The following is a 13,290-nucleotide window of genomic DNA, read 5'->3' on the forward strand; positions in this document are numbered from 1 at the left end:
ATTAGCATGATTATTTTTTTAACTGCAATTTTTGTACTTATTGTGGTAATAAAGTTAAGTTTTGTAGATAAACAAAGTGTTTTGCTCTTAAAACTATTAAAGTAAGCAACAAAAGGTTGCACAATGGTCAGGGCATATTTCAATAGAAAGGCCATTAAACTCTGATCCGGGCATTATCCATTTATGTTTGACCTTCGAGTTTTGCTGTCAACCCACGCAATTATATTTTGAAATTCAAAAGTCATTCTTAAGCTACAGACATGACATGACACGAAGATAAATGTTGGCAATAAATATTAATGGCAGCTAAGCTATAAAAATTGATAACTCAATAGCTGCTGATTAAAATTTCTGGCTAATTTGGTAAGATAGTAAAAAAATAGAGAAAAATGTATAATTATTATACAATATAATAAAAAAAAACTAAAGCTGGGAAGTACTAACAATTCAAAAATAAAAAAAAAATTAATTTAAGTTAAATTAAAAAATTTTTTAAACTTTTTAAAAATGATCTATGTGAAAATACAATGAGATATATTTTAAAACTAACAAATTTTACTTTTAGATTTTTTTTTTAGCTAGAGCTTGATTATTTTTGTACGATAGTTGGGTTCCATAGAAATTAAAGTCAAATTAGAAGGTTCTATGACATTTTTAAAAGTTTTGAATGAAAGTTATGCTGCATATTTAAAGAAATTTTTTTAAATTAGTAATGAATGCATGAAAAGTTTTATAAATATTTTAAGCAATATTTTGCAGCTGAAAAATAAGCTTATCTTATATTATTTTCTAGCTTGAGCTGCTATATTTTTTACTAGCTTAACAATGGTATCTAAATAAATTAAAGCTAAAGACAAAGCTCTAGGTCATAATTTAAATTATTGAATGATATTGAGTAATATCAAAAATTCGGCATATGAAATTTTATTTTCTATTCATAATTCATTTACGATACTATCGCAATTTATTTGTTAGTTGTCATATCACAGCTATAAAAAAAGTTTTGACCAAGTCAATTAACAGGCTTATTGTTGTCTCTATGCTTGGCCATAATATTTGAGCCAAGCCAAGTCAGTCACCCACTCAAACTCAATGTCAACGCAGTGTGGCTAGCAATATGTAACATAATAGCTGCAAACAAAAGTCGAGTCAGCTGCATATAACTATATATATGTATATATAGATAAACTACTGCAAATACGGAAGAGAGGCGCAGAGCACTTGTCAAATGAGCGAAGCACAGCAGGCAAACAGGCACAAAATCCAAAATGTCAAGCAGATTAAATTGCACTCAAAAAGCAGAAAAACAAAAAAAAACATAAACTGAGTTCCTGTCCGAGTCTCTCGACTGGCTTCCAATGTTTGTTGCATTGTTGTGTTGGCGTTGACAGGGGCTGCTGTTGCTGTTGCACGAACGGGCCGAACTGAAACCGGAACCACAAAAGTTAAATGCGCTTTGATTTTTGCTGCCCTACCCTACAATAGCTGAAACCCAAAAAAATAGGGTAAAAATTGTATTATTATTTTTTCTGGGGTAATTCTTGCACTCTCTCTCTCTCGCTCGACTGATTGATTGGCATCAGCAATCCGCTTTTTGGGCAAAATGCGATTTGATTACAGTTCTGTGTTGTCCAGACAAACAATTGACAATAACTATTAATATATGTTTTCAGCAAAAAAAAATAACGAGCATTTTCCATGCAATTGCATTTAAGGCAAAAAAAAACTGCATTTGTTTCATTTATTTTTTGGCAATTTAATTTAGGGTTAGGCATTTTGATTTGACGCCCTTTTTTGACAGCTGTCAGTCGTCTACATTTTCACCTTAATTAAGTGTTATTAATCGTTTGAGCTGCAAGCGCTTTAAAATGATTTTCATTTTTTTGTAGTACAACGCCCACACGACTCATGACGCATGCGGCATACCCTCGCTAGGGTCACAAACTAACAATCACTTTGTCTACCTTAAAAGCTTTTTATAATCTAAGCCCAGCTCTACGCATAATTTTCATTTTAATGCCCTTTTTTTTTGCTTTGTGCGTTTTTTTTTTCTTGAACCCTTTTTGTTGCCACAGCTCTCAATATTGTTAATGTATATTTTGTGTGCTTTTTTAAAAAGGCATATGGGACTATATGTGTATAGTATCTAGGCCATCAGTTTAATTGAAATTTGTAGGAGTCAGCAATACTTTTTTTAAAGCTGACCTTTGAGTAAAGTAAAGTAAGTTAAGCAAGCGTTGAATTAAAACTTGGCTAAAGGTTTTAGTGATGTTGCAAGTTAAAGGTTGAGTTTGAATAGGCTTAAAAAAATTGTTGCAACACATACAAATCCTAAAAAATATTTAAATATATTTAAAATTTCTTAAAGAAAAAAATGTATGTAGTTAAGCAGAGCATATATAATATATATATAAAACTACATCAATTTTTTTAAAGAAAATTTAAGAACAGAATATATATTAAAACTACATAACGATTTTTATATAGAAATATATATAAATAAATAAATATAAATAGAAAACTACATTTTTTTTCATTAAGAAAATTTAGGAATAGAATATATATTTTAAAACTACATAACTTTTTTTCTATGGAAAATTTTAAAAGTATTTTTAATATTTTTTTCTAGTTTTAAATTTTCTTGGAAAATTTTAAAAATATTTTTTTTATCTTTTTCTAATTTTAAATTTTCTTAAGGAAAAAAATGATAATATATGTATTATATTCGTAAATTTTCTTGATAAAGAAAATTGATGTACAATTTTAAAAAAAATTTTACAAATGTTTTTATATAATTTTAAATTTTCTGAAGCTCAAAATTTTAAGCCATAAGCTATAGAAAATGAATTTGAATAAATTTTCAGCGACTTTAAGCTAAATTCAAAAATGTTCAAGCTCGAAATCGCTTTACATATAAAAATTAAGACCAAAATGCAACTTAAACATATTTTGCACATATTTTTATATATTTACATTTATTTTTTTCGATTTAGATTAAAATTTAAAGTATTTTACGCTGCAAATTCGACTGCATTATAATTATAAAGCTTGCAGCAAATTCCATACATTTGTTTATATATCATATACAGCTAGATTCAGCTCGAAATTGCAGTGTAACTTATACTACGAGTAATCATCTTCATATGCTGCCCCTAAAAAAAAAGTATCAAAAGTGCGCACCCTGCTGTCATAAGATATAAAGAACTGTAATATAGAATTTTAATTTGCTCAAAGGCGATTGCACCCTCTCGAGATCCTTAAACGAAAGTGTAATGTCTAAAGATCAGTAACCCAGCGGCCCAGCGGCCCAGCAGGCATGTCCCGTCGTGTGCTCTCAATAATTAGAACATAGTGAAGCAGCTCATCATAGGTTACGCTTGATCGTTTTTAAATTGCATACGAAGCGCACTTCCGCCCAAGCACCCCGAATTTTGAAGACTTAGACTCAAGTCGTTGACATAATTATGTTGGCAACCAGCCTAAGGGTTGCACCCTTTTGTATAATGATAAGATGTTAGCAACATTCCAAGCTGGCAGTTGTTACAATTTTTGAGCAGCAAGGAAATGGGCGTTAAAAGATTTACATACTTTAACGCTAAAGTGAAGTACAGTCTTGAAAAATCATTAAGCTGCATTTTCCAATTGATTTGACAGCAAAAATAAAAACCGCAAGGAAGCCGAAAATCAATAAGCAGCCAGCCAACAGTAAAAGGCAACTTAATGCGCAGTAAACACTGAAGTGGCAACCGCAACACGAAGAGGCAACAGCAACAACAACAACAAACAGTAGCACAGCAGATTGTCCAGACCAACGCACAAAAACTCTCAGCTCAGCAGCCAGTCCAGGACACAATTGTTTCATTGTATGTGCAGCAGCTTGTCAGTGCAAAAAAAAAAAGAAAGGGAGAGAGAGTGAGAGAGAGCGACACATTGCGTCTGTGTCTGTGTCGCATTGTTGCAAAATTGATGAGGCGCAATAGATTGGGTATTGGGTATTTGTGAGCATTGGGACTATGTCTCAGCTGTAGCTACGTGGCAGGCCCTAGCCTTGGTCCTACCCCAATGACAATTACAGCTACAGCTTAGCTAAATCAAACTGCAGCTAGTAAAATATGAAATACTCTACAATATGCTACTTAATTTTAAATGCATATTGTAATATTAAATAACTTACCAGCATTTTTGAAGCAGCGTCTGCAAATAAAACAAATGCAAAAATTATTAAAACTATTTCAAAAAATTTTTAATTAGCCAAAATCATTATTAATATAAATTATTAAAAAATAAATCAAAATATTTTGTATTAGTAAAATTCATATTATTATTAAAAAATAATACAAAATATTTTTTATTATTAAGTCATATTTTTGTAACAGCAATTATTTTTTTTATATTTAGTTTTCAGCAAATTTTATAGCAAATGAAATTTAAAAATATTTTACAACAGCAATTAATTTTTTATAATTTCTACATTTAATTTTCAGCTAAGCTTTAATATTTTTTAAAGCCGTAAGGGGCTGGCAACACAAAATGTTTAAAACAGCAATAGCAAAAACAAAAATAAATACAAGTTTAATATTAAAAAAAAATTTATAACAGCAATTAATTTTTTTATAATTTCTACATTTAATTTTCAGCTGTTATGCTAAGTAATGCAACACAAAAAAAATATAAAACAGCAATATAAAAGTACAAAAATTATTAAACAAAATAAGTTTACAATATTTTGTAACAGCAATAAATATTTTATAATTTTTTTATTTAGTTTTTATGCATTTTTCGCAGCTTTCACAATTTTCACTTTCACACAAAATACTTAAACAGCAGTAACAAGCTAAAAAAAATGATTATAAACAATTTTTAATTATTATGCATAGGTTAAAAAAATATTTTTGTAGCTGCTATTAATTATTTTATAATTTTTATATTTAGTTACAAGCTATTTTGCTAAGCCTAAATCGATTCTCATGCGCTTTGGACACTGGAAAATTTTGAAAAACAGCAAAATAGCAAACAAAGCACTACGAACAGCTCTAAAGTGAAAATTGCTTTGAAGGGCAGTCAGCATCTTTTTTTACGCCTGATTGAAGCTAAAGGTGTGTGTGTGTGTGTGCTCATAGATTTTTCAATTGATTTGACAGACTGCCCACTCACACACACACACACAGACACACCCCGATTAGACAGGCTAATGGAGCACTTAGTGCAATGCAAACACACACAGACACACACACACATGCGTGTGTGAGAACTTGATTTATGAGCGCTTAAAGGATGCGCAGCAGGACATGCATATGCAGTTGCTGTCAAACTGTTTTGCATAAATGCTCATTAAATCATGTTGCAACTTCAGAGAGCAGCATGCCTCATAGTTGTTAAGTCCAGTTTTTTTTCTCTCTCTCTCTCTCTCTCACTCTCTCTTACTACTTTAAATTTAAAACATACTCGCCCAGCTATTAATTGTTGTTGTTGTTGCAACGGGGGCCTGAATGTCAAGTTCAAAATGATTTAGTGACTTCATCTCTCCTACTCGAGGCAATTAATTGTTGTTCAGCTGGTGCGGCACGTTGCGCCGTTGCACAAACGAGTTTGTTAGTTAGAAAGAAAAAAAAGCCCAACAACAAATTATGCTGATTTTGGCCCTAATGAGCGCTCATGTGTATGTAAATGGGCTTTTGGAACTTATATTGGCCAATTGGCCCAGACAATGCGAATTTCCCAGCGATTTCTCTCCCTACCAAAAAGCATTGCCAACAAACATATTTATGCCTAATAAGGTATTAGCCCAAAACAGAGACACAATTGCTAATGCAGCTGCACCAAAAATTTTCAGCACAGCGCTCATTGCCACAAGAGTCTCAACTCTCAACCCAATAACCAATGACCAATGGCCATATCGATATCATGTGCACTGTAACAAAAATTAGAGCATGTTTGTACAGTGTAAAAATAATAATTAAAAGCTTAACACATTCATTAGAACTTAGCATGCTTTGAATAATTTTTTAAAAATATTTTTAAGCAATATTTTTAATTTATATATTATTTTATTGTCTTTGAAAATTCAATCGTAATCAGTTTTAAATATGCTACAAATTTTAACTTTATTTTATTTTTTATTTTTCTTTGAGCGTAGTATGTTAAAAAAAATCTTATTTTTAGTTTAAAAAATATTAAATTATTTTTGTAAATATTTTATTTTGCAAAATTTCATTAAGTTAATTTACTTTTATAGTAATTTTTTCTCAGTGTACTCTAGCAATTTTTAAGGTCTTAATTAATACTTTATTCTATTTTAAAATATTATGCTAAGCTTAAAAAACTTTTAAATATTTTTTTAAATATTTTATTATGCAAAATTTTAGCATAAGTTGTTCGATATTAATAAAATTTATTGCTATCAATATTGTAATTTTTTTCTGAGTGTACGCTAGCAATTTTAAAGGTGCGCCTGGGCATATCGATGACTAATAACCTTCAATGTGTGTGTGCAAAGTGCGCTCAAGACAATTAACAATGCAATTTTCTTACTCCAGCGCCTCAAGTGCAGGACATCTGTCAGTCAGTCAGTCAGTGAGTCGATTGGCGGCTCTTGTGACAAAACTAATTATGGATTGAATGCAAGCATGACCGAATGCCAACTCCTTTGGCAGCTAATGATGCCTGACAAGCAACTGAAACTCGTGTAAAATATCTGCCATCAAAACATAAGACACAAGTAGTTGCAACAACAGTCGAGGCAAGTAAATTAAGTTTATTGTACTCCTTTGTATATGCGCAACTTGTGTGTGTGTGGCATGTGACTCAGCAGCTGCAGCTACAAAACAAATTGCTGCCAACATTCATAATTTCCTGTTTAAATTAAAAGTCGGCCAACAAGTCAAACTCACAAACTCTCAAACTCAAACTCAAGCGGCGGCACGGCCTAGTCACATAAACTATTTCCTAGTGACAAAAAATTAACAGCTTTGAATAAAAAATCTCTCAAAAAATCAGCCAATTAAATGTCGCCTTCAAAACACAGACCAGACCGAAAAAAAAAACTTGGACAAAACAATTTTCCACAAACAACAAACATTTCAATGTGCGTTTATTGATTTTATTATGCATAAAGCCAAAGTCACCAAAAATCACAAAAACAAAAAGCTAACAAAAAAAAAATGTAAATCGATATCGATACGAGCAGCGAACAAAAATTATGCATTTTGAAGCCAATTTGACGATTTGCCGATACGATTTTTATGAGCTTATGCTCTAACTGAAATTTATGAGACAACATTGGCCACATCAAGCAGTTTGCTATAAAATAAAAAAAATATATATAAATTACAAAAAAACATTCAAAAGAGCTATACAATTTTATTGTAAGCGCATTTTAAAAATATAATGTCGTTTTAGAATGCAGAATTGTTCTTAGACTTTCTTAGAATTTACTAAAAAAAATTGTTATAATGCCAAAGGGAATTAAAAAAATATTTTAAATAAGTTTCTGAAAAATAATTTAGAAGGCTCTAATGTATGAATACAGCTCGGACAGCAGCACTAGCGAGCTAAGCGAACATGCCGATGATGATGATGACAATATTGAAATTGATGTCGTCGAGTAGTAAAATATTAACTTAATTTAAAATAGTTGTGTTGCTCTGGCTAGAATTTAATCAAAAATATTTTTTTTATATATTTAATCAAACTTTTTTATAATGAAAAAATCTTATAAATTAATTCTGAAAATGTAGGGACAGACTAACTTTAAATCAAATATTTTTATATATTAATATTTCATATTATGTTGTGCCATAAATAATTTGAATATTTATAGTGTGTAGCATAGTTTTATTTTCTCTATTGTGCAGTTCTATTTGCATTTGAATGCCTAGACTGCAACTAATGCTTAGCAGGGCTTAATAACAGCTGCCACTAGTCTAGACTAGCCAATTCAAATTATAGTGCTACAGCTAGAGCTACTAATTAGCAAAGGCATGCAATTAATAGATTTCTAGTTTAAATATTTGGAATTGTAGCAGCGTATTTAAAATGCGACTGCTTCGTAGCTTAAAAGCTTCTTCTTGTTTAATAGCTGACCATATGGAAGCTGGCTAAAAGATTTTAGCCTCCAGGCAAAGACACATTGGCCATGCCGCCAACGCCAAAGGCGTAACACTTCGCGCTCTCTCTCTCGCTCTCGCTCTTTATCACGCTTTGGTCTGCATATAATTATGGTTCGTTAACCTGTTTTTGATTTTGTTTTTGGCCAAGTCAACGCCACTCAGCGTCAACGTCAATTGGCAACTGGCCTGGCTAGCAATTTGGTATTGCTACGCTATATATATATATATATATATATATATATATATCTATTGCTGAATGTCGTTTATCATAATCTTATCAACAATTCACATTCAATTATAAATCAATCAAAATTGCACCATTTTCATTTTCCAAACGTGTTTGATTTGCCGCCACGAGCCTAAAATATTTGCCATAAAAATAGTTTCTGCTTTAATACACTTTGTCAAAAAATGATATGGGTATGATAAAGTTGTAGCAAATGCTTGTAACAGCTAGCGACAGGCGTGGCAAACTATATTCTTGATCAGCAAGACAAACTGAGCCATTCTGACTGTTTGTTTGTCTGTATGAGCAACTATAACTCAGTGACTATAAGAGCTAGAGCAACTAAATTTAGTTCTTATAATTAAGCAACAATTTGCTTTTAGTTTTGCGCACAATTTTGATCAAAATATGACGCAAAAAATCTAAAATAAATTACACATAATATACAAATTTTTGTAAGCAATACCGTAGCTAAAGTGCATTTAAAAGTTGGTTGCGCTCAACTTTAACTTGTTTTTTTTTTATATTATTTTGTATAGATTTGTGCATTTGATATATGGGCGAATGCCAGCAGCTCCCACGTTTACGTTAACGTTTAAGTGTGTGGCTCTCTGTATTAGTTTTTTTTTTTTGTGGCAAGTTCGTGTTGTTGCCGTTATTTATGGGCTTACAACTATTTGCATTCTATAGTTGATTGGGCCTAGCCGCTGTTGTTCAGTAGCAGCTAAAAACGCCTGAGTGCGTTAATTTAGTTCGCAAATGATGAATATTTTTGAAAGTAAGCCACCCCAATTTTTTGTTTTTTTTTTTTTTGAGGTTTTTGCAAAACAACCACAAAAGCTATTGCTGATTGCAATCAAGTTGCCAATGCCTCGCACCCCCCTCAGCAGCTCACTTTTCTATTATCTCGCCTGGCATTGTCATTGCAAATCTTAATGCTTCATTAATTTACATTTTTGCTATTGTTTGGCACACAACAATTTGCAATTAGAAATTTGCAACCGCAAAAAATAAGCGCTTAAGCTATGATTCAATAGGATGCAACAAATATTAAAAATTTTAATGTTAACGTAAATTTTGTGACAGCGGCGCTGCCTTAAATTTTTTACATATATTTGCGCCCACGCTTTGAGCCCTGCCCTGCTCAAGTTTGGCTGATGAGTAAGTAATATAAAAAAGCGTAGGCCACCCTACTGCAAACATATTCTATTACTGTAGACCGTGCCCCATGCTCAAGTTAATTAGGTCGAGGGCTTGCAGCAGCAGCAACTTGTGTCTGCCACAGCAACAAGTTAACGACATTTATTTTTGGCTACTGTAGCAAGCAACAAAATAAAAAAAGAACAATCAACATGACAACATTTGCTTGTTTGCTAATTAATTAAGAGGTGTGCTTAGCTATTCAACAGCAGCAGCCGCAGTCGCAGCCGCAGCTTGAGGCGTTAACTGCGCCGCTTGTTCTTTTGCCCAGCGTCTCACTCAAAAGCGAGTCAAGGTCAACGACAAAGATGAGCTAATGCCATGACGCTGCCAGCTTTGATATATTTATGAGCAAAATCTTTATGCCTCTGCGAATAAGCATAAATAAAGATTTTTACTTGTATTTTTGATGTATTACTATTGACTGTGTAAATGTTTTTAGGCTGCAACATTTAATTTTAAATTTTTTTTTATAATTATGTAATTTGAGGTAAAAAAGAAAAACATAAAAAATTTATAGAATTATTATAGGCTGCCTATATATTAAATTTGAAATTTTTCAACTAATTAATTTTATTTGTGCCTATTTATTTGTGCAAGCAACACTAAATTTTATATTTTTCAATTAATTCATTTTAACTACTTTTTTGTTATAATATACTTTTGTAATTATTCTCTGTAATTTTTTTAAAATTTAAAATTTTAATTTTTTTACAACTCTTACATTTACAATTAATTTTATTTTTATTAAAAAAGTGTAACAAGTTCGCTGCAATTTTATTTGAGGGTTGAGGCTCATTATACATAAAAAAAAAACATAAAAAATGTATAAAATTTTTATGTTATTTTGCATAAAAAATGCATGACTCCCTGGGGTCGAAACAAAACGCAATCAGTCGCAACTTTTTACTCAAAATATAATATTTGTAAAGAATCTTTTTGTATGTGTAGCAGCTGCTGCTTGCAACAGCTAATTGCGTTTAATTGTGGGGCAAGTAGTAAAAACGAAGATACATAAAATTTGTGTCACAACAGAATTAGCAAAGGACAGCTACGAATAAAAAGGATGTAAGCTATTTCATATGTAGAGCAATGATTTTTATGTGGCACGCGTGTTGTTCTGTGTGTGTGTGTGCGTGTGTGGCAGCTGCCACAAAGTAGGCGTGCTGCAGACACGCTTCAGCAACAGTGTAAGCAAAGCGTTGCAAATGCCGCTTGATGAATTACTAAAAATGAAAGACAACCCCTTTAGGTAATTTTATTTTTTCAATGCATGTGCCTTACTTTTGATTTGTGACAAATTGTGCGTTGCAAGTTGCGCTTGCGCACTTGAAAATGTCGCTGAGCTGGCATAACAACACATTCGTCATTAGAAGAGACAGTGAAGCGTTGGAACGTTGAACGACGCGATATGTCAAATGTCATTAACGCTTCAGCTCGCAACTGATTTTCACGCCTCACCCTCAAGCCAAGTGTGTGTGTGTGTGTGTGCCTCACTTTTCACTAGTCATGACTCATGACTTCAACAACAAGGCGTGGCCAGCCTCAACCTCAGCCAAGTACAGTCGCTACAACAACAACAAAAACAAGTGAACGCATTCAAATTTGCCGCAGCTAACTGTTATATACACTTTGACTATATGCAGAATTTATAATATAAATAAAATAAAGATTTTAAAGCTGTTCCGATTGTATTTAGTCATTTTACAACACATATCGATAAAGTTCTCAAACGATTACGATCTATTTTCAAATGCTTTACAATTAGTGTTGGGTAATCACTACTCAGTTTGGTAAGCTAGCTCTCATTGATCATTTAATTGTTTTGATAGATAAAATTAAAACTAATTTAAAATACATAAATTAAAATTATCGTCCAAAATGCGAAAACAAATTTATTTAAATGTTTATTGCGACCCCAAAATTCTATTTGTATTGTTCAAGTGAACCATTGAGCAAATGATTTGGTTCATTTTAGCGAGCAGCTTTTTTTTCACTCTCCAACACTCCACACCATTCGGCATTTATTCTGCGAAATTAAAGCGTGCGAGTTGCTTCATTCAAAGTTTTCCTAAAATGTCGATTGTTAAATGTGATATAAAAAATTTTGCCACCGAAACCGTCGAAGCTAAAGTCCGTTGTGAATGGGAACACTTAAATGCTCAAAGTTTTCAAAAATTTTCGATAAAAGACATTCAATTTTATTTTCAACTTATACCACGCTCTAAGTTTGAAATTGGTAAGGAAATTTGCTTGCATTATGAATGCCCACCGGAAGTGAAATTTAAGGGCACTATTGAAGTTAATGACAATATTAAAAAGGATTTTAATTCGACTAACAAATTCATTATCCTTGGTTGCATGAGTCAAATTTGTATCCCTTTAAATTGTAAAATCACATTAACATTCCATACAAAGAAAACGTCTGATGATTCGGCTTCGGAAACGGCATTTTTGGATATTGGCAGCTCTCTTGCCACTTTGCTTGATACAAATGTATTAAGCGATGTAACAATCGTATCTGCCGATAATCAAGAGATACCAGCGCATAAAAATATTTTGTCAGGTATGAACTAAATGGTTACTTTTTAAATTTATAAATGTAACTGTCATAAATTATTTACAGCACGCTCCAAAGTCTTTGCGGCCATGTTCAGTCATCAGTTGGAAGAGTCGAAGCTGAATCGGGTGGAGATAGCCGATTTCGATGCGGATGTAATCAAAGAAATGCTTCAATTTATTTACACTGGCACATCACCTAATTTGGATAAATATAATGGACGGCTGTTGGCCATTGCTGATAAATACGAGCTCTCTAGACTTAAATATAGCTGCGCAAACTCGCTCATCAGGAATATTAACATAGAGAATGCTGGGACTGCTTTAGCTTTGGCCGAACTGCACAGTTCAAAAAAACTTTTTGATGTCGCTGTCGAATTTATTAAATCAAATGAAAAGTCTATTATAGCGACTGAAAGTTGGAAGAATGTTAGCGAAACTAATGGAGCGCTAGTACAAAAATATTTACTAGCAAAGTATGAAATTTGCGTAGAAATTACCAGAAAAAGAAAAAGAAGTGTATGAGATATTTTTCCTACATATTTTTATTAATTTTGAAATTAAATTTAATTTAAATATTCTTGCTTTAGACATTTAATTGAGAACACGATGACGTACACAATTTCCAACTTATAATTATTTTTAAGATCAGTTTGAATGTAACTTTTTGTGTTTAATATTGAAAAGCATATTGAAAAGCTTTATACACATATATATTTTCAACAAAATATAAATCTGACATACAATTTGCACAGCTTCAGCATACCCTTCATCTTACCCTTTAAAAATATCAAAGTGTATAAAAAGTAAACAATGCGCCATCAACGCTTGCAAAGCACTTGGCGTCTACATAAAATACACGACTTGACACTAAACACTTTATAGCCTTATAAGTGGACAGTGCCTCGCCTATGCAAAAAAAAAAAAAAAACCCAGCAAAAACAAAAATTATATATCTTGAATATCATCATTATCAACGTTTTGGCATGCGCTACTGTAAGTTGGTCAAAAGCATACGCGTTGGCGTTAATCATATTTTTAAATGCTCTTTGGCTTTAAACAAAATCTATTATCAATTAATAGCCACATTAAAATAAGCAACATAATAACGTTTTTGCCTTGAGTTTTGTTTAACTTAAAATGCGACAAAGTCTTAACAATGTTCAATGTTATAGCTTTATTTAAATATAGTGGGGC

General features: G+C 31.9%; 1 protein-coding gene across 1 annotated transcript; it reads left to right on the top strand.

The window, feature by feature from the left end:
- Positions 1-11,985: 11,985 nt before the first annotated feature.
- On the top strand, positions 11,986-12,621 carry LOC108604778 (speckle-type POZ protein-like). The gene is made up of 2 exons (XM_017994378.2): positions 11,986-12,100; positions 12,161-12,621. The coding sequence occupies exon 2, from the start codon at positions 12,184-12,186 to the stop codon at positions 12,616-12,618; it is 435 nt and encodes a 144-aa protein (XP_017849867.2). The 5' UTR covers positions 11,986-12,100; positions 12,161-12,183; the 3' UTR covers positions 12,619-12,621.
- Positions 12,622-13,290: the final 669 nt, after the last annotated feature.

Source organism: Drosophila busckii, chromosome 2L (assembly GCF_011750605.1).
Source record: "Drosophila busckii strain San Diego stock center, stock number 13000-0081.31 chromosome 2L, ASM1175060v1, whole genome shotgun sequence".
Taxonomy (NCBI): domain Eukaryota; kingdom Metazoa; phylum Arthropoda; class Insecta; order Diptera; family Drosophilidae; genus Drosophila; species Drosophila busckii.